At 39.1% G+C, this 25592-nt stretch overlaps 1 protein-coding gene and 1 pseudogene across 1 annotated transcript in view; one reads left to right on the forward strand and one right to left on the reverse strand.

Annotated features, from left to right (window-relative positions):
• Positions 1 to 642: 642 nt before the first annotated feature.
• LOC147422459 (uncharacterized) lies at positions 643 to 1351 on the reverse strand (annotated as a pseudogene).
• A 2841-nt stretch (positions 1352 to 4192) lies between these two features.
• LOC147422460 (uncharacterized) overlaps positions 4193 to 25592 on the forward strand; it is a 32872-nt gene continuing 11472 nt past the window's right edge. Inside the window, 5 exon segments of the mRNA XM_086503064.1 lie at positions 4193 to 4280; positions 4799 to 4892; positions 5406 to 5481; positions 5569 to 5767; positions 5993 to 6072. Coding sequence (XP_086359190.1) covers positions 4193 to 4280; positions 4799 to 4892; positions 5406 to 5481; positions 5569 to 5767; positions 5993 to 6072 — 537 coding nt within the window.

Here is a 25592-nt window from a genome sequence, read left to right on the forward strand (position 1 = left end):
AACAACTCAAGTCCAATTTTCCAAAAGACATGATAAAAGGGCCACATTTTGAAGATTATTTGAAAAAATACCATATTATTTTATGACTTACTTCCATTTTTTTTTAAAAAAAATACCCACTTTTAGACATTATAAAATTCACTTAAGCACTGAAATTAAAAAATCACTACATTTAAGGGATTCCAAAACCTTCACACTTCATTAATGATTCCAAGAAAAAATAAATTACAATAATTGAAAAGGAGAAAAATTCCCCTTGTAATGTCTAGGACAGATCTTTGACCTTTTGCTTCAACATCTCAATGGTTGTTCTGCGTAAGTGACCAGATTTATTTAAGTCAAAACCATACGCAAGGATTTCCACATCCTCTAGATTAAGTGTGTCCACACGAGGAGAACTTCCTGATTTTTTCCCTTTTTGCTTGGTTTCACCATCTCAGGATCATATTTTCCTTTCAATGGATCTTCTGCAGTTGTTCGGTACCAATGCACTTCCATGCCATTCAATACATCGTGCTCTCTGAAAATTTTTGTGCATTTTGCAAGCCAAAAGGGATGATCCTTTCCATTGTTTGTGGCAAGAGCTGCAATCATTGTGCCCTCTTTTATCTCATTTACATATCCTTCCAACATTTCTCTCTCCTATTGTCGACGTTTTGTGCTTGTGCTTGGGCCAACATACATCTTCCTTGTTTCTCCATGAATAAGAGATAAAAAATCTACTGAAATCTGCACATTGTTTACACCACTAGCCACAACATTCCCACTCCTTTTGCAAAGACCACCATGGTGCCACGCAAATGCATGTTCAAGCTAAAACGTGTCATCCTTGAGATCTTCAACCAGCTTCACTTGCTTTGTAAAAAAACTCTCCCACCATTCTAGAGAGCTTGCTGGGATATACACATGTGCACCATGTATTGTCTCCTTGATCTCATTCAGGCATTGTAGAGGATCAATAGGGCGGTTTTTGCTCTCAGCTTTTGTGTCTCACTTGTTGTAAAGAGCAACATGTACTTTTCTTGTTGAATTTCACAATCAGGAACAAAAAATAAGAATTCTAAGCCCTCTGTTGGAAACCAATCTTCAGAGTTTGAGTATTTTTACACCACATGAGATTCTGTTCCTCTACCTGCTTGATTCTAAATTGATGTTAAAAACTATGATCATTGAGATGTGAAAATGATGGTAGATTAGCGGCGGAACCAATCGAAAAACACCTAAAATCATATGTTTCTTCCACAATTTTAATGGAGGGCTTGGGAACATAGGCATCTTTCAGCAAGACACAGATTTGTGGAAGGTCAAATGCGCTTTTCTTTGCCAACTTGATCGAGAACCTGCTAAACATTTGGTCAATTTGGTCATGTGTGTGTCCCGCTAGTAAAACCCCAAGCTTCACCTTTTTGAATATCTTTCTTTGCACCAGCATATTCAAGTATGCAAGGAGAATTTGGTTTCTATTTTCTTTACAAGTTTTATTGAGCTGTAAGTAGAGGACAGGTGGTAGTTCACCTTGCCATTATTCAATGATGTTCTGAATGATGGTGATTGTCAAATTAGGATCATTATGAATATTTGGAAAATAAATAAAGATTCTAGATGAGATGACACCATTGAAAACTAAGGCTCAAACAACATGGATCTGGATGAAGTTTTCCTCTTTGAGATTCTTTGGAGGACGCATAAAATGTGGCAACATTGTTTTCTTCTAATCCATGTTATTGATGACTAGACCTAGATATTTTTCTTTCTTCTTCTCTAAACACTTTTTCCTGTGCTTTGCTAGCTTTTGGCACTCTGTACTTTTTTGCTCCCTGTGAATTTTCAATGCTTGTAGAATGGGCACTGTAAAAGAGTTTGAAGAGTGTTAGATTTTTGAAATTTTTGAGAGAAGTAATTTAATTTAACTAGCCAAACTATAATAACTTACATTTATCCTCCGTAGTCTTTGTTGTGTCTTGCTTTGCTTTTAACTCTGCACATATCTGGCAAACACCCATCCTGCTCTTCTTCGGAATTTTAACATGATGAAATTCTTGTCTCCAAATTCGCAAGAAATATGGTAGCAAAAGAGTGGAGTTTAGACTATCTTTTTGTGACTCCACATATAAATTGTATACCTCTCGCTTAGTAAAGTTGTCGGGTAGATGTGTGAAGTTTGAGTTAGTTAGAACTTCTCCATTAAAGGTGACGAAATTTCCCAACCATTGTTTGAGGAAACAATATTGGGGGGTTTCATGTGTGCTAAATGCTAAAGAAACACTTTCTTGGCTCACATTTGATATGATTTTTGAATTCTTAAATTGCTTATTCTAAATACCTTTCGAAAACTCGATCTACAAAAAGAAACATCCGATACAACATATTTTGTTGAGAAGGTGGAGAAACGTATACATGAACTCAAGAATACATTTTGTGGACTCCTCTTTAAGTTGAAAAAATTGTTACGCTCTTGTTGGATTTTCTAAAACCCTAGGCTTCTCAAACGGTTTTTGGCACAACAAAACTCTCTAGATGTTGCTAGAACTTCTCGCCTTGAAAGAAGTCATTTTTTTCTCTGACTTCTTACCCCTTGATTCCATCGTTGCTCATGGTATATGTTGTTCACTGCTTCATTCCCATGAAGATGCTTTAGTTATTCTTCGACCACATCAAATAAAACTCTTCTTGAGCACCGTTTAGAAATTGCAGTTCCCTCACTAGAAAGAAAAGTTGTGTTTATAGAAGGTGTTAGTGGCATAGAAGGACAAAAAGGTTCTACATTACTAGGACTACTTAGAAGCTCCATTTGGTAGAGTGTGACAAACAAAACGAAGCAACTTGCATGGCTCTAAAGGTAGACTTAATAGGGGGTTTTTAATAAGATTTATTTTTAAAACTAATAAAAATATATTATATTAAAAAATAAGAGCCTTTAAAATGGGAGGAAGGTCTCATTTTTCACATGCAGAAGTTGTGTTCCAAGCTTTGGAGCACTTGCTTGCAATTGTGCTTCTTTTTAGCAATTCCTTTTTCAAGGTAAGCAAGAATTTTTGGATTATTCAATATTTGGAGCATTAATTCAAAGGTTTTAGTATGTTTAAGTTTTTAAAATTCTTAAATTTTATGTATTGACGTTTTTAGGTTAAATTGTAGAAAATTTGAATAACAACTAGGTCACTTAAAAATTTTAGTGCTAAAACAAACTCTATTTTTTATTAAGTAATTTTTTCAAAAAGTGAAGCACAATATAATGACTAAAATCTAAAGTGGAACAAAAATTTGGATTCCAGAATCCTATTGTTTATTTTCAAAAAATAACAAACTTTTAAAATATTTTCAGTTAAAAAAACTGAATTGTACAAAAAGATATGTCTTACTGGTTCAATTTTTTCAAGAAAGACAAGAGTAGTATAACTTCTTCTAGAATTGAAGCCTATGATCAAGTTGTTCTAGAATCCAACTTTTAAGGACAATATTGCATGTGAAATGCAACTTGTCAAATCAAAGTGGATTCTGGAATCCAACTTTGTGCAATCTTTGGTGTTATGATTGCAAATTTTTAGAAACATGAATTTTAGAATCCAATTTTGAGTTTTAGGAATCCAACTAAGAGGATTCTAGAATTTAAGTCCACGAAAAAGTGGATTCTGGAATCCAATTTTTTTGCAAAGTGGATTTTAGAATCCGGTTTTATGAATGAAGTGGATTCCAAAATCTAAATTTTTGTAAGACTGGATTATAGAATCCGTTTTTATGGAGATTGTGGATTCTAGAAACCGTTTTTACGTAGATTATGGATTCCAAAATCTGTTTTTACGGAGACTATGGATTCCAGAATCCATTTTTACCTAGACTCTGGTCTCCAGAATCCGTTTTTACAAAAATTGTGGATTTCAGAAGTCGTTTAAATAGAGACTGTGGATTTCAGAATCTAATTTTTCAAAAAAAAAAGATTCTGGAATCCAAAAACTACAACATTTAAGGCAAAGAACGTACACAAACACACCCCTCTAGAAAATGTGACAAGACAAGAGAAGTAGTAGAGTCTAGAGCCACAAACAAGGAAAAAGGTACACAATTGGTTTTTTCCATTAAAATCCATGCACAGATGATGAAAAAGAGAGCGCTTTGGTGATGCAGAGATGGTAAAAACAACAACAAGGACGACGATGAGTGCATGCTGTCTAAATTTTTTTTCATAATAAACATGCACATGTCAGATCCATCATGCCATCAAAACACTGTCGGCCTCGACACACGTCGCAGCCGCAAAGCTGCGCAGCTTTGTGGCTGCGGCGTGTTTCACGACCAATAGTGTTTTGATAGCATGATGGATCTGACATGTGCATGTTCGTTTTGAAAAAACAATTTGAGACAGCATGCACTCACCGTCGTCCTATTGTCATTTTGCCTCTTCTAACATTGACCAATATGCTCCATTGTTATGTCCCCTTTGTGATTCTTTGGTATTTCAATTGGATTCTAGAATCCACTTGAGTCTAGACGTGTTTGTAAAAATATTTTTTTCTTTATCCTTACCATACATACTCTGAAGTTCCAAACCATCATTTTTTAACTTTCTACTAAGTTCTAGATAGCACAAAACACTTTCCTACATATGGAGATTCCACAATCCTAAACTCTTATCTTGTTGCATCTCATGGATTCAAAATTACATTTCACTCTTGATATGACTACAAGAGGCTCTTTATAAACCCAAATTGTACACCTTTTATTTCATTGTTAGGCATCATAATGCATTCTTATACTTTATTTTTGTCTATATGCTAGTCTTTCTTTGTCTTTTTTGAAGGTCAAAAATTTCAAGCAAGTAAAAGGCTTAAAGTGAGTTCAAAGTGGCAAACTTCCAGTCAACCTCAACTAGGTTCAAGCTCGGGGGGGCATTCAGATACACTAATGTCTTCTCAACAATTTCCGGCACCACGAAGCCCAAGCCTTCAAGCAACACGACTTTTTAGAAGTCCTCCTCGTTCTTCTCGTCGAAAGCTTCTTGTTGCTGCAGAACAATTTCCTTGTGAGGCATCTACTAAGCTCACTAGAGAGCATCACCAGAAGGATCCAAAGGACAAGAGTATAGAAACCACACCTACAGGAAAAGCAATAACCCTTCAATGCTCAAAAGAAAAAAATATTTGGGGTAATGCTCCTGCAAAACCCAATTATGAGCATGCTTGGCGTTTTTCATTGGGTGTCCCGGGGATCAAAAGCAATTGATTGATTCAACAACTTCTTTTTTAATTGTTACAAAACATAAAGGACCTTCAAGTGATGTCAATAAGTTTACTCTTGCTGGGTGCATTGGTAAAGTACAAGAGCACAAAGAAAAAAACAGGATATATTTTTGTGTTCAGTGTTCAGTGTAATGACTCAAGTCTCCTTACCATTCTTGTTCTATTGAAAGACTTTGAGATCACTGAAGTGAATCCTGTAAGCACAAGAGACTTGATGATTGATGCCATGCAAACATGAGGCTTGGTAAGAATTCAATTTTTTATTGTTTCTTTTTTATCTTTTGTGTTTTAGCTTGAAATATTCAAGGAAGTTCATTGTTTATGGTTGTAGACATTTGGGAGAGCCTATATTGAAGTGATGGAGAGCTTTTTGGGTTCAGAGAAGACATCTTCAAGTGACTACATGGAAGAAGAAGGAGAGGAGGAAGAAAATTCAAGTTCTTCTAGTGATGAAGAGGTTCAAAGGGACATGCCCCCCTCAACAGTGATCCAAACCCCTGCTACAAGCAAGAAACAAAGCAAAAACTGAAGTAAACCAGAAGAGTCTAAGTTTCTTCCAGGATTAGAGATTGTTCCATCTGGTCGTGGTGCCCCTTTACCTTATACAAGAGATTCAAGCTCTTTAAATGTTATGTGCGAAAGGGTTAAACAAAATAACATGGTAGATCCTTTGCCCATATTTTTGCCCATAAGTGTAATTGAACGTCCACCTGTGGATCCTTACACAAGAAAACGACCCTTAGAGGTTCATACAGCTATTGAGCAGCATGTTCATAACCGAAAGTTCAAAATGAAAAACAAGACAAATTCCATTATGTTACCTTTGCTTGTTTTGGTGAATAGACAACCACTACAACACTACATGAAGATATCGACGCGTGTATATCGACGGCCATGCTTTTCCACGTGTATATCGACGCAATTAGCGTGTGTCGCTATACGTGTCGATATACACATCGCAGTGTGCGTCGATATACGCGTGGAAAGGATTTATTTGCCACGCGTATAGCGACGCAAAAAAAATTGGGGGGAAAAATCGAAACCCGTGCGCAGGGGCCATTTTCACCTGCTCAGATCTTGGTCGAAACCTGCTGCGCAGGTAATATGTCCATCTCCGCCCCCCCAACCCCTCCCTCTCTCTCTCTCTACATCGTGTGTGTGTGTGTAGGAAAGAGAGAGAGAGAGAGAGAGAGCGGTGTGTGTGTGTGTGTGTGTGTGTAGGAAAGAGAGAGAGAGAGGTGTGTGTGTGTAGGAAAGAGAGAGAGAGAGAGAGAGAGAGAGAGAGAGAGAGAGAGAGAGGTGTGTGTGTGTGTGTAGAGAGAGAGAGAGAGAGAGAGAGAGAGAATTAATGTATGCTTAGGAAATTAAAATTAAAGAAAAAAAAATAAAGAGATAAATGAAATGAAATGTTATATTAACGTCTTCGAAAGGCCTAAGTGACCTATGAGACATGAGACAAGAAAGTTACAATGTGATGGATCTGATACAAAGTCAGAGCAAGAAGATGACAAAATAAAATATTATTGAATCCTAAACTGCTGAGTGTGGACTAAACGGCTAAACCAGCTAGCTGAGATAGGTAGATCATAGGAGATCCAACATCTGTCGCGCTGGCAGATCTCATCAATCTCCTCCATGGTCAGTAGTCTGACCGGACGTTGTGCATGTCGAGCCAAAGTGACCTAGCTAGATAGGGAAGTGGAGAGCAAGACAGAGAGAGAGATAGGAAAATAGAGAAATAGAGAGAGAAAGAGAGATAGCGAGAGCGAGATCGAGAGAGAAAGAACGAGAGATAGGGTACGTAGACAGAGAACAAACTATGGAACTAAAAGAGGCAAACGGGTTTTTCCTGCTACATGCATTGCCATGTACACCTGGGAGTGCACGTATGTGTCTACCCATATAGGATTTGACCAATAAACACGAGATTTTAACTCGGTGGTCCTGATCTCACTACACCTCTAGACCGAGGTGTATGGAGATTGGGCAAGACTAGAGAATGCGATGTAGTTTACATTGTGAGGAGTATATATATATATATATATATATTAAAACAACATTCATAATCATTGTAGATGGCAACGTCATCAACTAACATGGAGGAAAATATTGCATGCTCATGGACGCTCTGGAAGTATCAAATCCTGCGCAAGTGTAGAATATGTAATGAGCATGTGCACAAGTACGAAGAGTTTGCTAGAGAAACCGTAGAGAATTTGCGATACGACTCCTACGGAACGGGCATTGATTTCTGCGACATAGCACCTACATCTGAGAGAGAGAGAGAAAAAAGATTATGCATGAAGGTCCGACCAATATAGAGCCATGGATGGAAGCAAAAAAGGGCTTACAGACAGAAGACGACGGCATGGAGGAGATGTTGGATGCCTTCTTCCAGACAAGCGAGGAGAACGCGAACAAAGAAACACCAGAAGCCATGCGCCTATCTCCTGAAGACATGTTGAGGAAGTTGGCACGTCAACCAATCTATGAATGCACCAAAATATCTGTGCTTCGTACTTGTCTGGCGTTTTTGAATCTTCAGTCAGTGTACGGGTGGTCAGATGCAAGCGCCACTGCTTTGTTTAGGTACGTACTTTACAAAAGAGATTTTTCGATTGCAATGGTGATGTGCTCGGAGAGGTTTTTAATTTAATGTGGCTTAAACAGGTTATTGCGGGAGCAAATTCTCCCAGCTGGCAATGAAATGCCCCCCTCCAAGCCAGACACAAAGCAACTTCTGACCTCAGTTGGGTTGGACCACAACAAGATTCATGCATGTCCAAATGATTGCATTCTTTTTCTCAATGAATTCGCAGATTGTCTATCATGGCCTAAGTGCAGAGCAATGCGCTACAAACAAGATGCAGTTGGCAAGACAATTCCAGCTAAAGTGTTGTGGCATTTCCCTATTATTCCTAGGATAAAAATCATGTTTCGTTGTGGTTCCATTGCAAAGTTGATGCGGTGGAATTCTACGAATAGATCCACTAACGCAACATTTAGGGTGCCCGCTGATTCAAAGAATTGGAGGCACATTGAACATACCTGGCCACATTTTAATAGTGAATCACGCAATTTGCGTTTGGGCATGGCAATGGATGGAGTCAATCCATTTGGCTTGAGAAGCTCGTCATGGAGCACTTGGACTGTGTGCCTTATCAATTACAACCTCCCACCGTGGCTTGCCATTAAGAAGGGTCATTTGATATTAAGCTTGATTGTACCTGGTAAGTTCAAGGCAAAAAACATGGATGTTTATCTAGCTCCACTAGTTGACGAGCTCCAGGAGTTATGGCATGGGATCGACATAGCAGATGCGGTTGAACCAATAGGACAATAGCATGCAAGGATCCATGGACTTCTTATGTGGACTATGCACGATTGGCCAGGATACAGAGAAGCTTCTGGTAATGGCTATTGATTTACAAAATTCTCCCTATTCGCAAGCCCTTTGCCTTGGCCTGATTCATGCTTTAATATATGCAGGGCTAACAACTTCGCGATACAATGCATGTCCAATTTGCGGGCAGTCTTTGGATGTGCGCTATTATGTCTCTCTTCGAAAGACAATTTATCAAGGCCACCACCGTTATCTTTCAGATGGCCATCAGTTGCGTGAAGGTCAGCTTTGTCGCGTCGAATGTCGTCTTATGCATGTACAAGAGTGGCGTCGCCGATGGGAGCAACATGAGGGGCAACCTGTTCCAGGAATGAAATGTTTGTCCATTCTCCATACATTGCCATACTGGGGTGATCTACTAATTAACCATTTGCTGGATCCAATGCATATATTCAAGAATGTGGGAGAGCTCCTATGGAAGACAATCATGGGAATGAAAGATAATCCAGCTTCACGAGATGATTTGCAGTTAGTTGGAAAGATGCCAGATCTATGGCCTTCCACCAATGCAGCTGGCCAAACAAAACTTCCAAGAGCGCCATGGGTATTGCTAAAAAACAAAGAGCGACAAGTGAAAAGGACGATTTCAAAGTTCAGGACGGCAATAGGATATATGCGATGTCTCAAGACAACATTCACCCGTGATGATCAACTGTCTGGCATAAGTTCTTGCAATTCATTCTTTCAATTGCGATCAAGGGGTGTTTAACGGAGGAAGTGCGGACCTGCATATAAAAGATTTCAGAGCTAGTGTTGAGAGAGAAGGAGAGAACACAAAAGTAGAACCCCAAAGTGTGTAGAATACACACATGAGATGATGTATATATAGAGGGGACCTGGGTGCCATATATAGAGAAGCCATATATTGAGTAGCTTCACATATAAGCTCAACACCCCCGCTCAAATAAGGGTCCCTAACTGTGGATGAAAAAACCCTTGGGGGATCAAGGGAAAAACCCACAGCTCTATATACACCCACCGTTATATTATAAAAATCATTAAATATACAAATGTTTACGAGGAGCTACATCACTCCTTTTACAATGAATGTTTTATGAGGAGTTACATTACTCCTATCCTATCAAATACAATAATGAATACAAAGGTTCAATAAAGAGGTGTAAAGGCTATCGATTAGCTTGTAATCAAAAGTGTCTCCGTGAATCTGCTGTGTAGCTTGTCATCAATATCGCATCACCAAACATGTCTTCATGTTGTCATCAATATGGCATCACCAAACATATCTTCATAAATCTTTTATTGTCACCAAGTTTGTCTTCATAAAATCAATTCTTTGATCAATCCTACATAGATCATAGACTCCAAAAAAAAACATGTCATGAAAATTATTAGCATCGTTAATGAAATAATTACGTTCACAATGCCATAAGAGATGGTTCGCGACGCCACTCTTTTGACGACATATATACGCACGACAACATATGGTACATAAAGTATAAACGTAAAAGTACAAAATGTGTGATTATGTGATACAAATGATATGTGTATATACTACATAAAACAACATTTATCAATGTAGTGATCAATGAATACCATCAAAGTATTAACAAAATATCATCATTATATCAATAAAAATGAATAAATGATCATGGTATCAACGAAAAGCATCATGATATCACCGAGAATAATCATTGTATCAACAAAACAACATCATGGCATCACCGAGAATAACCATGGTATCAACGAAACATCATCATGGCATCACCGAGAATAACCATGGTATCAACGAAACAACATCATGGTATCACCGAGAATAACCATGGTATCAACAAAACATCATCATGGTATCAACAAAAATCACCATGAAATCAACAAAATATCATCATGGTATCAACGAAATATCATCATGGCACCACCGAGAATAACCATGGTATCAATGACATATCATCATGGTATCAACGAAAATCACCATGACCAAAGTATTAACAAAACATCATCATGGTATCATCAAAATCACTATGGTATCAATGAGAAATTATCAATAAAACGACATAAACTATATCTCTAAAAGAATAATTATACGAGAATCAATGAACGAGTATATCATATAACAAAAGATCATGTACCAACAGTAGCTCGATAGAATTTGGACGATCATCAACGGCTCGACTGAATCGGAACGATGTGTAACTGGCTTCTGCAGCAAAGTTACGTCAGTAACAAATATATAATTGATGAAGAAAAATATAATTGAGAAGTTTTCAATTATGAGAAAAATCAAAAGAAAAAAGTAAAATTTTGATTTTCAAACATATTCGCAGTCCGAGACGATAACCCAAAATCGGTGCAGAATTTAAAAGAAACTTTCTTCTGCAAAGTTATAGACCACATCAATTCCAATCCCCATCGCGGGTAGTTTCTTCTGCAAAGTTGTAGAACACATCGATTCCGGTCTCTCTGGCGAGTAGTTTCTGCAAAATCGTTTTCAATAAGCAAAAAAATCAAAAATAAAAAACGGAAATTGCTTTTTAGGTATGCACGCAATCCGCGAACGATAACTCAAAATCGGTGCAGAATTTGAGAACACTTCCTTTTGCAAAGTTGTAGACCACATCAATTCCGGTCTCCTTCGCGAATAGTTTCTGCAAAATCGTTTTGAATAAGCAGAAAAATCAAAAACAAAAAACGAAAGTTGCTTTTCAGGTATGTACGCAGTCCGCGAACGATAACGCAAAATCGGTGCAGCATTTGAAAAAACTTCCATCTGCAAAGTTGTAGACCACATCGATTCCGGTCACTATGGAAGGTAGTTTCTACAAAATTGATTTTGATCAGGAAAAAAATTGAAAACAAAAACTTACTGCTCCGATACCATCTTGAGAGAGAAGGAGAGAACACAGAAGTATAACCCCAAAGTGTGTAGAATACACACATGAGATGATGTATATATAGAGGGGACCTGGGTGCCATATACAGAGAATCCATATATTGAGTAGCTTCATATATATTGAGTATTCAATTAAAGACATGCAGGCTAGGTCGAAATCAAGACCATCTTTATTAGAGAGAATAGTAACAATGTTATCATAAGAAGAGTCCTTCACAGTATCAAGGAGAAGAGTAATCAATTGCTTTTGTGGAACAGGATCACCGGCAACAGCAAGTTGATTAATAATAGATTTGAAATATTTAATATGTCCCGTCATGGCAGTACCAACTTCATATTGTAACTTGTTGAGCAACCCTCTCAAATAAAGTATTTCTGTGACAGATTTCTTCTGAAAGTTTGCAATAAGGTACTTCCATACGTCGTGGGTGTTGAGATGTAGAGAGAAAGAGAGAGAGACGAGACAAGAGACACACCATATACGCTCGCAAAGACTGATTCATATTGAGGACAAGATACAAATATATAGGTGAGACCAAGTTGAGTAGAGTGAGCCATATATAGCTCCAACACCCCCACTCAAACAAAGGTCTCTAGCTTTGGATGAAAAAACCCTTGGGGACTTCAAGGGAAAAACCCAAGCCCCTATACAATGTGAAAATATGAACCAGCGATGATGATGTGAAAGTGAATTGTGCATCTATGTACAAATATTCAAGTGACTTAGAGATCACAATGTGCAAATGTGGAGTGTGCATAGTGCATGGTACCTAAAAGATTACAATGTCATATGTACAAAGCTATTACAATAGCAAAGAAGCTAATCTAGAAAGAGTGAGGTCGAAGCAACTCCAAGCTCCGAGCGCAAGAGGATGAAACGTGACTCGTTGAGGCCTTTGGTCAAAATGTCTGCAATCATCTGGTCACTTGGACAGTGTTCAACCATAATGGTTCCTTTGCGTACTTCATACCTGACATAATGATAATGGACAGCAATGTGCTTTGACTTATTATGTTGAACATAGTCTTTTGCAAGACTAATAGCACTTTGGTTGTCACACCGCAAGGGTGTGCTAGAAAGAGGAGAGTGACCAATATCAACCAGCATTTGTCGAAGCCAAATCAACTCACGAGCTGCAAGTGATGCCGCAACATATTCTGACTCAGTCGTAGAAACTGCAACACAACGTTGTTTCTTGCTAGTCCAAGAAACAAGACAACCATTTATAAAGAAGCAATTTCCACTAGTAGATCGCATAGATAAATGTGAGCTTGCCCAGTCTGCATCTGTGTAACCCAAAAGAGAAAGAGATTGCATAGAATCCGATGTGAGTTGTCGTCGATAGACTAAACCAAAATCTGTAGTGCCTTTCAAGTATTTCAACACACGCTTTGCAGCAGACCAATGCTTAAGAGAAGGACATGCAAGATGTTGTCCAAGATAATTAGCAGCAAACAGAATATCAGGACGAGTGTTTATGCCAACAAACTGAAGACATCCAATCAAGTTAGCATAAGGTTGATTTGTGACAAGTTGACCACCATTGTCAGAAGTGTTCTTCGTAGAGCTTGCAAGACAAGGTGTGTTGGCTGAATGTGCAGATTCCATACCAAATTTTTGAATAGTATCTGCAATAAACTTTGACTGTCGAAGGAATAAAATACCTTTTGTACGGTTCCGTTGGATTTGAATGCCAAGACACGAGTGAATCTCTCCAAGATCCACCATATCAAATGCAGAAGACAATAACTTTTTCACTTACTGAAGAAATCCCAAATCATTGGAAACAAGGATGGTATCATCCACATAAAGAGCAAGAATCACAAAACTGCTACCTTGGCATTTTATGTATAAGTTGGGGTCTGACGAGCAAGAGATGAATCCTTTAGAGGTGAGAAAAAGATCAAATTTTGTATACCAGGCTCGCGAAGCTTGTTTGAGACCATATAGTGCCTTATGGAGTTCAGCAACAAGGTCTTCTTTACCTGGAATAACAAACCCTTCTGGTTGTTCCATCGATTCTGGTCTCTCTGGCGAGTAGTTTCTGCAAAATCGTTTTCAATAAGCAAAAAAATCAAAAATAAAAAACGGAAATTGCTTTTTAGGTATGCACGCAATCCGCGAACGATAACTCAAAATCGGTGCAGAATTTGAGAACACTTCCTTTTGCAAAGTTGTAGACCACATCAATTCCGGTCTCCTTCGCGAATAGTTTCTGCAAAATCGTTTTGAATAAGCAGAAAAATCAAAAACAAAAAACGAAAGTTGCTTTTCAGGTATGTACGCAGTCCGCGAACGATAACTCAAAATCGGTGCAGCATTTGAAAAAACTTCCATCTGCAAAGTTGTAGACCACATCGATTCCGGTCACTATGGAAGGTAGTTTCTGCAAAATTGATTTTGATCAGGAAAAAAATTGAAAACAAAAACTTACTGCTCCGATACCATCTTGAGAGAGAAGGAGAGAACACAGAAGTATAACCCCAAAGTGTGTAGAATACACACATGAGATGATGTATATATAGAGGGGACCTGGGTGCCATATACAGAGAATCCATATATTGAGTAGCTTCATATATATTGAGTATTCAATTAAAGACACGCAGGCTAGGTCGAAATCAAGACCATCTTTATTAGAGAGAATAGTAACAATGTTATCATAAGAAGAGTCCTTCACAGTATCAAGGAGAAGAGTAATCAATTGCTTTTGTGGAACAGGATCACCGGCAACAGCAAGTTGATTAATAATAGATTTGAAATATTTAATATGTCCCGTCATGGCAGTACCAACTTCATATTGTAACTTGTTGAGCAACCCTCTCAAATAAAGTATTTCTGTGACAGATTTCTTCTGAAAGTTTGCAATAAGGTACTTCCATACGTCGTGGGTGTTGAGATGTAGAGAGAAAGAGAGAGAGACGAGACAAGAGACACACCATATACGCTCGCAAAGACTGATTCATATTGAGGACAAGATACAAATATATAGGTGAGACCAAGTTGAGTAGAGTGAGCCATATATAGCTCCAACACCCCCACTCAAACAAAGGTCTCTAGCTTTGGATGAAAAAACCCTTGGGGACTTCAAGGGAAAAACCCAAGCCCCTATACAATGTGAAAATATGAACCAGCGATGATGATGTGAAAGTGAATTGTGCATCTATGTACAAATATTCAAGTGACTTAGAGATCACAATGTGCAAATGTGGAGTGTGCATAGTGCATGGTACCTAAAAGATTACAATGTCATATGTACAAAGCTATTACAATAGCAAAGAAGCTAATCTAGAAAGAGTGAGGTCGAAGCAACTCCAAGCTCCGAGCGCAAGAGGATGAAACGTGACTCGTTGAGGCCTTTGGTCAAAATGTCTGCAATCATCTGGTCACTTGGACAGTGTTCAACCATAATGGTTCCTTTGCGTACTTCATACCTGACATAATGATAATGGACAGCAATGTGCTTTGACTTATTATGTTGAACATAGTCTTTTGCAAGACTAATAGCACTTTGGTTGTCACACCGCAAGGGTGTGCTAGAAAGAGGAGAGTGACCAATATCAACCAGCATTTGTCGAAGCCAAATCAACTCACGAGCTGCAAGTGATGCCGCAACATATTCTGACTCAGTCGTAGAAACTGCAACACAACGTTGTTTCTTGCTAGTCCAAGAAACAAGACAACCATTTATAAAGAAGCAATTTCCACTAGTAGATCGCATAGATAAATGTGAGCTTGCCCAGTCTGCATCTGTGTAACCCAAAAGAGAAAGAGATTGCATAGAATCCGATGTGAGTTGTCGTCGATAGACTAAACCAAAATCTGTAGTGCCTTTCAAGTATTTCAACACACGCTTTGCAGCAGACCAATGCTTAAGAGAAGGACATGCAAGATGTTGTCCAAGATAATTAGCAGCAAACAGAATATCAGGACGAGTGTTTATGCCAACAAACTGAAGACATCCAATCAAGTTAGCATAAGGTTGATTTGTGACAAGTTGACCACCATTGTCAGAAGTGTTCTTCGTAGAGCTTGCAAGACAAGGTGTGTTGGCTGAATGTGCAGATTCCATACCAAATTTTTGAATAGTATCTGCAATAAACTTTGACTGTCGAAGGAATAAAATACCTTTTGTACGGTTCCGTTGGATTTGAATGCCAAGACACGAGTGAATCTCTCCAAGATCCACCATATCAAATGCAGAAGACAATAACTTTTTCACTTACTGAAGAAATCCCAAATCATTGGAAACAAGGATGGTATCATCCACATAAAGAGCAAGAATCACAAAACTGCTACCTTGGCATTTTATGTATAAGTTGGGGTCTGACGAGCAAGAGATGAATCCTTTAGAGGTGAGAAAAAGATCAAATTTTGTATACCAGGCTCGCGAAGCTTGTTTGAGACCATATAGTGCCTTATGGAGTTCAGCAACAAGGTCTTCTTTACCTGGAATAACAAACCCTTCTGGTTGTTCCATCGATTCTGGTCTCTCTGGCGAGTAGTTTCTGCAAAATCGTTTTCAATAAGCAAAAAAATCAAAAATAAAAAACGGAAATTGCTTTTTAGGTATGCACGCAATCCGCGAACGATAACTCAAAATCGGTGCAGAATTTGAGAACACTTCCTTTTGCAAAGTTGTAGACCACATCAATTCCGGTCTCCTTCGCGAATAGTTTCTGCAAAATCGTTTTGAATAAGCAGAAAAATCAAAAACAAAAAACGAAAGTTGCTTTTCAGGTATGTACGCAGTCCGCGAACGATAACTCAAAATCGGTGCAGCATTTGAAAAAACTTCCATCTGCAAAGTTGTAGACCACATCGATTCCGGTCACTATGGAAGGTAGTTTCTGCAAAATTGATTTTGATCAGGAAAAAAATTGAAAACAAAAACTTACTGCTCCGATACCATCTTGAGAGAGAAGGAGAGAACACAGAAGTATAACCCCAAAGTGTGTAGAATACACACATGAGATGATGTATATATAGAGGGGACCTGGGTGCCATATACAGAGAATCCATATATTGAGTAGCTTCATATATATTGAGTATTCAATTAAAGACATGCAGGCTAGGTCGAAATCAAGACCATCTTTATTAGAGAGAATAGTAACAATGTTATCATAAGAAGAGTCCTTCACAGTATCAAGGAGAAGAGTAATCAATTGCTTTTGTGGAACAGGATCACCGGCAACAGCAAGTTGATTAATAATAGATTTGAAATATTTAATATGTCCCGTCATGGCAGTACCAACTTCATATTGTAACTTGTTGAGCAACCCTCTCAAATAAAGTATTTCTGTGACAGATTTCTTCTGAAAGTTTGCAATAAGGTACTTCCATACGTCGTGGGTGTTGAGATGTAGAGAGAAAGAGAGAGAGACGAGACAAGAGACACACCATATACGCTCGCAAAGACTGATTCATATTGAGGACAAGATACAAATATATAGGTGAGACCAAGTTGAGTAGAGTGAGCCATATATAGCTCCAACACCCCCACTCAAACAAAGGTCTCTAGCTTTGGATGAAAAAACCCTTGGGGACTTCAAGGGAAAAACCCAAGCCCCTATACAATGTGAAAATATGAACCAGCGATGATGATGTGAAAGTGAATTGTGCATCTATGTACAAATATTCAAGTGACTTAGAGATCACAATGTGCAAATGTGGAGTGTGCATAGTGCATGGTACCTAAAAGATTACAATGTCATATGTACAAAGCTATTACAATAGCAAAGAAGCTAATCTAGAAAGAGTGAGGTCGAAGCAACTCCAAGCTCCGAGCGCAAGAGGATGAAACGTGACTCGTTGAGGCCTTTGGTCAAAATGTCTGCAATCATCTGGTCACTTGGACAGTGTTCAACCATAATGGTTCCTTTGCGTACTTCATACCTGACATAATGATAATGGACAGCAATGTGCTTTGACTTATTATGTTGAACATAGTCTTTTGCAAGACTAATAGCACTTTGGTTGTCACACCGCAAGGGTGTGCTAGAAAGAGGAGAGTGACCAATATCAACCAGCATTTGTCGAAGCCAAATCAACTCACGAGCTGCAAGTGATGCCGCAACATATTCTGACTCAGTCGTAGAAACTGCAACACAACGTTGTTTCTTGCTAGTCCAAGAAACAAGACAACCATTTATAAAGAAGCAATTTCCACTAGTAGATCGCATAGATAAATGTGAGCTTGCCCAGTCTGCATCTGTGTAACCCAAAAGAGAAAGAGATTGCATAGAATCCGATGTGAGTTGTCGTCGATAGACTAAACCAAAATCTGTAGTGCCTTTCAAGTATTTCAACACACGCTTTGCAGCAGACCAATGCTTAAGAGAAGGACATGCAAGATGTTGTCCAAGATAATTAGCAGCAAACAGAATATCAGGACGAGTGTTTATGCCAACAAACTGAAGACATCCAATCAAGTTAGCATAAGGTTGATTTGTGACAAGTTGACCACCATTGTCAGAAGTGTTCTTCGTAGAGCTTGCAAGACAAGGTGTGTTGGCTGAATGTGCAGATTCCATACCAAATTTTTGAATAGTATCTGCAATAAACTTTGACTGTCGAAGGAATAAAATACCTTTTGTACGGTTCCGTTGGATTTGAATGCCAAGACACGAGTGAATCTCTCCAAGATCCACCATATCAAATGCAGAAGACAATAACTTTTTCACTTACTGAAGAAATCCCAAATCATTGGAAACAAGGATGGTATCATCCACATAAAGAGCAAGAATCACAAAACTGCTACCTTGGCATTTTATGTATAAGTTGGGGTCTGACGAGCAAGAGATGAATCCTTTAGAGGTGAGAAAAAGATCAAATTTTGTATACCAGGCTCGCGAAGCTTGTTTGAGACCATATAGTGCCTTATGGAGTTCAGCAACAAGGTCTTCTTTACCTGGAATAACAAACCCTTCTGGTTGTTCCATCGATTCCGGTCTCTCTGGCGAGTAGTTTCTGCAAAATCGTTTTCAATAAGCAAAAAAATCAAAAATAAAAAACGGAAATTTCTTTTTAGGTATGCACGCAATCCGCGAACGATAACTCAAAATCGGTGCAGAATTTGAGAACACTTCCTTTTGCAAAGTTGTAGACCACATCAATTCCGGTCTCCTTCGCGAATAGTTTCTGCAAAATCGTTTTGAATAAGCAGAAAAATCAAAAACAAAAAACGAAAGTTGCTTTTCAGGTATGTACGCAGTCCGCGAACGATAACTCAAAATCGGTGCAGCATTTGAAAAAACTTCCATCTGCAAAGTTGTAGACCACATCGATTCCGGTCACTATGGAAGGTAGTTTCTGCAAAATTGATTTTGATCAGGAAAAAAATTGAAAACAAAAACTTACTGCTCCGATACCATCTTGAGAGAGAAGGAGAGAACACAGAAGTATAACCCCAAAGTGTGTAGAATACACACATGAGATGATGTATATATAGAGGGGACCTGGGTGCCATATACAGAGAATCCATATATTGAGTAGCTTCATATATATTGAGTATTCAATTAAAGACATGCAGGCTAGGTCGAAATCAAGACCATCTTTATTAGAGAGAATAGTAACAATGTTATCATAAGAAGAGTCCTTCACAGTATCAAGGAGAAGAGTAATCAATTGCTTTTGTGGAACAGGATCACCGGCAACAGCAAGTTGATTAATAATAGATTTGAAATATTTAATATGTCCCGTCATGGCAGTACCAACTTCATATTGTAACTTGTTGAGCAACCCTCTCAAATAAAGTATTTCTGTGACAGATTTCTTCTGAAAGTTTGCAATAAGGTACTTCCATACGTCGTGGGTGTTGAGATGTAGAGAGAAAGAGAGAGAGACGAGACAAGAGACACACCATATACGCTCGCAAAGACTGATTCATATTGAGGACAAGATACAAATATATAGGTGAGACCAAGTTGAGTAGAGTGAGCCATATATAGCTCCAACACCCCCACTCAAACAAAGGTCTCTAGCTTTGGATGAAAAAACCCTTGGGGACTTCAAGGGAAAAACCCAAGCCCCTATACAATGTGAAAATATGAACCAGCGATGATGATGTGAAAGTGAATTGTGCATCTATGTACAAATATTCAAGTGACTTAGAGATCACAATGTGCAAATGTGGAGTGTGCATAGTGCATGGTACCTAAAAGATTACAATGTCATATGTACAAAGCTATTACAATAGCAAAGAAGCTAATCTAGAAAGAGTGAGGTCGAAGCAACTCCAAGCTCCGAGCGCAAGAGGATGAAACGTGACTCGTTGAGGCCTTTGGTCAAAATGTCTGCAATCATCTGGTCACTTGGACAGTGTTCAACCATAATGGTTCCTTTGCGTACTTCATACCTGACATAATGATAATGGACAGCAATGTGCTTTGACTTATTATGTTGAACATAGTCTTTTGCAAGACTAATAGCACTTTGGTTGTCACACCGCAAGGGTGTGCTAGAAAGAGGAGAGTGACCAATATCAACCAGCATTTGTCGAAGCCAAATCAACTCACGAGCTGCAAGTGATGCCGCAACATATTCTGACTCAGTCGTAGAAACTGCAACACAACGTTGTTTCTTGCTAGTCCAAGAAACAAGACAACCATTTATAAAGAAGCAATTTCCACTAGTAGATCGCATAGATAAATGTGAGCTTGCCCAGTCTGCATCTGTGTAACCCAAAAGAGAAAGAGATTGCATAGAATCCGATGTGAGTTGTCGTCGATAGACTAAACCAAAATCTGTAGTGCCTTTCAAGTATTTCAACACACGCTTTGCAGCAGACCAATGCTTAAGAGAAGGACATGCAAGATGTTGTCCAAGATAATTAGCAGCAAACAGAATATCAGAACGAGTGTTCATGCCAACAAACTGAAGACATCCAATCAAGTTAGCATAAGGTTGATTTGTGACAAGTTGACCACCATTGTCAGAAGTGTTCTTCGTAGAGCTTGCAAGACAAGGTGTGTTGGCTGAATGTGCAGATTCCATACCAAATTTTTGAATAGTATCTGCAATAAACTTTGACTGTCGAAGGAATAAAATACCTTTTGTACGGTTCCGTTGGATTTGAATGCCAAGACACGCGTGAATCTCTCCAAGATCCACCATATCAAATGCAGAAGACAATAACTTTTTCACTTACTGAAGAAATCCCAAATCATTGGAAACAAGGATGGTATCATCCACATAAAGAGCAAGAATCACAAAACTGCTACCTTGGCATTTTATGTATAAGTTGGGGTCTGACGAGCAAGAGATGAATCCTTTAGAGGTGAGAAAAAGATCAAATTTTGTATACCAGGCTCGCGAAGCTTGTTTGAGACCATATAGTGCCTTATGGAGTTCAGCAACAAGGTCTTCTTTACCTGGAATAACAAACCCTTCTGGTTGTTCCATATAAATTTCCTCTTCCAGGTCACCATTAAGAAAAGCAGTTCGCACATCCATTTGATGAGCTTCTAACTCAAATTGAACAGCAAATGCCAATAAAACTCGAACACTTGTAATGCGAACAACTGGTGAAAAAGTCTCTTGATAATCAACACCAGCTACTTGGGAATAACGTTTTGCAACTTAACGCGCCTTGAACTTGTCAAAAGATCCATCTGCTTTTACTTTTGTCTCATACACCCACTTACATTTAATAGCTATACGACCAGGAGGTAATTCAGTTAGTATCCATGTACCTTTAGAGATAAGAGAATCGTACTCTGCTTCCATAGCCTCTTGCCATTGATTCTTTTGTGGTGAAGAGATAGCTTCATCATAAGTAACTGGATCTTCGGAAGTAGAAAAAGCATTATCAGCAATATCGTCATCATAAACATGACATGAGCCATGTTCAAAATCAATAGGCAGATCAACAAAAATATCAATATCATCATTGGGAACATTCGGAATGGATGGTTGTGAAGAGAAAAGTTGCTCTATAGGAAGATTTTCATCTTCTGAAAGAAATGGAAAAGCCTGAAGCAATGATTTAGTATCATCAGAATCATCCATGGACCATGAGCCTCCCATAAGCTGTTCGTTAAAAGTAGCATCACGATTCACAATTACTTTCTTGGAGGAAGGGTCATAGAATTTGTAGACTTTGGAAGTGTCAGAATATCCAATAAAAATAACTTTAAGACCAGGAGCATCAAGCTTTGTTCGTGTTTCTTTGGGAACATGAATATAAGCAATACATCCAAAGGTTCGAAAATGAGATACAGAAGGAATGTCACCTGTCCATGCTGTGATGGGTATCTTACCAGAGGGTGCAGTAGTAGGAAGATGATTCTGAATAAATACTGCTGTCAAAGTAGCTTCAGGCCAAAAAACACGAGATAAGCCAGAATGAATTAGCATACATCTTACAGCATTGAGAATAGTGCGATTCTTTCGTTCAGCAACACCGTTCTGTTGAGGCGAATATGGAATAGTGTGTTCATGATGAATTCCACTGTCAGCACAGTAACTCACAAACTCTCGAGAAACATATTCGCCTCCATTGTCACTACGAAGCTTCTTAAGGCGACGACTAGTTTGAAGTTCCGCAGCCTTGTGGAATTGTTTGAAAACAGATAAGGCTTTAGATTTTTGTCTAAGTAGAAATACAGTCGTATACCTTGAGAAATCATCAATGAAAGTAATGAAGTAGCGATATTGTGATCTCGAAGAAGGTAGAGGTCCACATATATCAGTATGAACAAGATCCAATATGTCATGAGAATGAGTTGTATTTGAAAGAGGAAAGGATTTGCGATTGTGTTTCCCAAGAGCACAAAATTCACAAATTCCCATATGAGGATGGTCTTTAAGATCCATGCCATGAACAAGATCACGACGTTGAAGATCAAGGAGTTTTGAGAAATCAGCATGAACAAAACGGTGATGCCATACTTTGCAATCATGATCACCTGGAGCAGTGACAACATTTGCTACAGCATCGTTGAGAGAGAGTTCAAACAAATTACCATTTCGAGGAGCAGTGGCTATAGTCTGTCCATCTTTCTCAATTCGGCATTTGGTATGATCAAATCCAACAAACAGACCAAGATCAACAAGTCTAGCAACTGAAAGAAGATTACGTTGAAGATCTGGTACATGTAATACTCCTCGCAAAATTCGAGTGGAAGAAGATAAGGTACCAAGATATAAGTCTCCAATACCCTTTACTTGACAAGTAGTATCATCAGCAAGATAAACAACACGTTGAACTGGCAGTGGATGATAGTTATGGAGCCACTTAGACTTATATGTCATATTTCCTGTAGCACCAGAATCGACAATAAAAAGTGATCCATCGTGTACATGAAGTATTCTGTCTGGAGCAACTGAACATAGGACGCAGCTTGTTTCTGGTACAATGTTGTTTCGATGTTCAGTAGCATATGCTCTATTCTGATCTGTGTCGAATCGACGCTTATAGCACATATGAGCGGGATGATCAGATCGTCCACAATATTCACAAGAAGAAGAAGAAGAGTCTCTAGATAAACGTGGTTGTTTTGTGGTAATATTGTGTTCTTCATCATATTGACGTGCCCAACAATCATCTTCAGTATGGACATTTCTGTTGCAGTAAGAACATTGCTTATTAGGAAATTTGAGACGAGAGAAAATATTACCGCGACGGCCACCTCTGTGGTTTCCTCGTTGAAATGGACGCCTTCGAGCATAAAAAGCCCGTTCCATCTGTTGTGACTCAGTCTCCTCGTGTGAAATCATAGCTGTTTCATGACTAGCATTACAACGTTCTTGACGTTGAGAGTATTCAATTAAAGACATGCAGGCTTGGTCGAAATCAAGACCATCTTTATTAGAGAGAATAGTAACAATGTTATCATAAGAAGAGTCCTTCACTGTATCAAGGAGAAGTGTAATCAATTGCTTTTGTGGAACAGAATCACCGGCAACAGCAAGTTGATTAATAATAGATTTGAAAGATTCAATATGTCCCGTCATGGCAGTACCAACTTCATATTGTAACTTGTTGAGCAACCCTCTCAAATAAAGTACTTCTGTGACAGATTTCTTCTGAAAGTTTGCAATAAGGTACTTCCATACGTCGTGGGAAGTAGGCAGTTCGTACATATCAAGAAAAAGGGAATCAATAAGAGCAAAAAGAATATACCGACGAGCTGCTTTATCACGTCGTTGCCAATCCGTATAGGCAACATTCCAATCTTCAAATATAGGTCCTTCAGTGATAAGCACGTTATCATTATCCGTATCAACAGGCTGAGGCGGACAAACACGATTTCCAAGAACAACATCGGAGAGTTCATCGCCTTCAAGAATTAACAACATCTTTGCTTTCCAGCCTGGAAAACCTTGACCTTGAAAAGGAGGAAGAGAACGCTGGCCAGAAGGAAAGCCGTTGACGAGAATATTCATAGCCATATCTTGTTGCGAGAAGACGTTGTGAGCGGGATGAAAACACACACAGCGCCTCTATAACGACCCGTCACACACTCTTGGGAAGATACACACACACACTATGGGGCACCACTCGGCTTAGACAACACACCTGGCCGAGACAGGGAACACACCTCTGGAGTGAGAGGAGAGAGACTATCCACTTGCCCACTCCACACAGACACACACACACACACACACCCAAAAAACTCAGCTCAAAAGAGGAGAATTTCTGATGTTTAGATACAATTGAGCTTGGGCCAACACCAATGGGGCAAATAGCTCACACACTATGGGTGAAAGAAGCCAGATACAATCACAAACTGGAGCAGAAACTTCGCTCATAGGAGAAACTTACACAGAAAAACAGCAGGAAAAGAGTGAGGAATTTGGCAAAATGGACAGCACCATCGCGTCCGGAACCGCCCAAAACCCCAGTCTACAATGTCAAAGTGCTCAAATCCGACATCGGATGAGCAGTTTTCGGCCAAAACAGGCTCCAAAATGGGCAAAAACACACCTGCGGCTGTTCCTCCTCTCTTCTCCACGTTTTTTCTGGTCTTCTCTCTGTTTTTTCAGTTCCCACACTTAGCCTTATTAGTTGGGCACCCTTGGCCTTTTAGATGACCTCAAACGGACCCCGAACAGGCCAAAAACTGACCTCGCAGTGCATAGTTGTCACCTTTTTGCATCATTCGCACACCTGGCACTCAGCTTTTTTCCAATAATGCATCTCGCCACCACGTGAAGTGGCCCCAAAAAAAGGTCCTCATGATGACCTTTCTGCATAATTCTCACAAGCAAACACCCACGTTGTGTCCGTCCTCATCTGCGTGCAAATATTGACCTCGTTCGCCCTCCTGACGCCACTAGATGCCATCTGACGCACCTGCTGACCTCACGTCGTCGGCCCGCGGATAGCTTCCTCGAGAAGTTTTCCGCGCTACCAACTCCTCATTATTGTATAAAAAACACACTGGTACTGGTAATAGTGAAAATCGCTGCACTATGTACATGTTGTCCTACCTGTACACATGTGGGCCCCACGTAACCACCTTGCTCTGGAAAATGGGCAATCGTTTATTCGATGCACCATGCATGTATATGTACATATGCGCAATCCCTTGCTCCAAAAAACTCCTGACATAATTTGCCCACCCCCTAGCCTGCTAGAGCATTCATGCTCAGCAGCAACAACACTAGTAGATACTCATTCCACCTGGATCCCACACAAAAACACTTTGCATTCCCTGCATCAAAAACTTAATCAAGCTTTCACCTGGTTCCCAAGGAAAACCTGTAGAGATGCCATTTATCAACCTCCCATCAAGAAAATCATCAATTACTTTGGCATAGACCTGCATGTGCAAATATATGTCCTTCTCCATAGCTGAGAGGTCTTCACTGATCATTTGTGTCATCAATTCTTGCTTCTTTGACAATTCGACCTTGGTTTGCATCAGCCCTTCAATCACTTCATAAGGCCCTTCACTTTCATCTTCAACTTCATTCGCAAATGCGAATAAACCACACTCCTGGATTTCTTTATCCATCAAAATAAATGCAACATCAGCATCCTCGTCACTGCTGGTAGTGCTATCACTGTCCTCATCTGTCACCGTGGAAGAGTCTTCATCACTAGACTCATCCTCATCTTCATAAAGCTCCTCTAATCGTTTCCTTGTGTCCATATTATAA

This window comes from Adiantum capillus-veneris, chromosome 27 (genome assembly GCF_014529385.1).
Source record: "Adiantum capillus-veneris isolate H3 chromosome 27, ASM1452938v2, whole genome shotgun sequence".
Classification (NCBI taxonomy): domain Eukaryota; kingdom Viridiplantae; phylum Streptophyta; class Polypodiopsida; order Polypodiales; family Pteridaceae; genus Adiantum; species Adiantum capillus-veneris.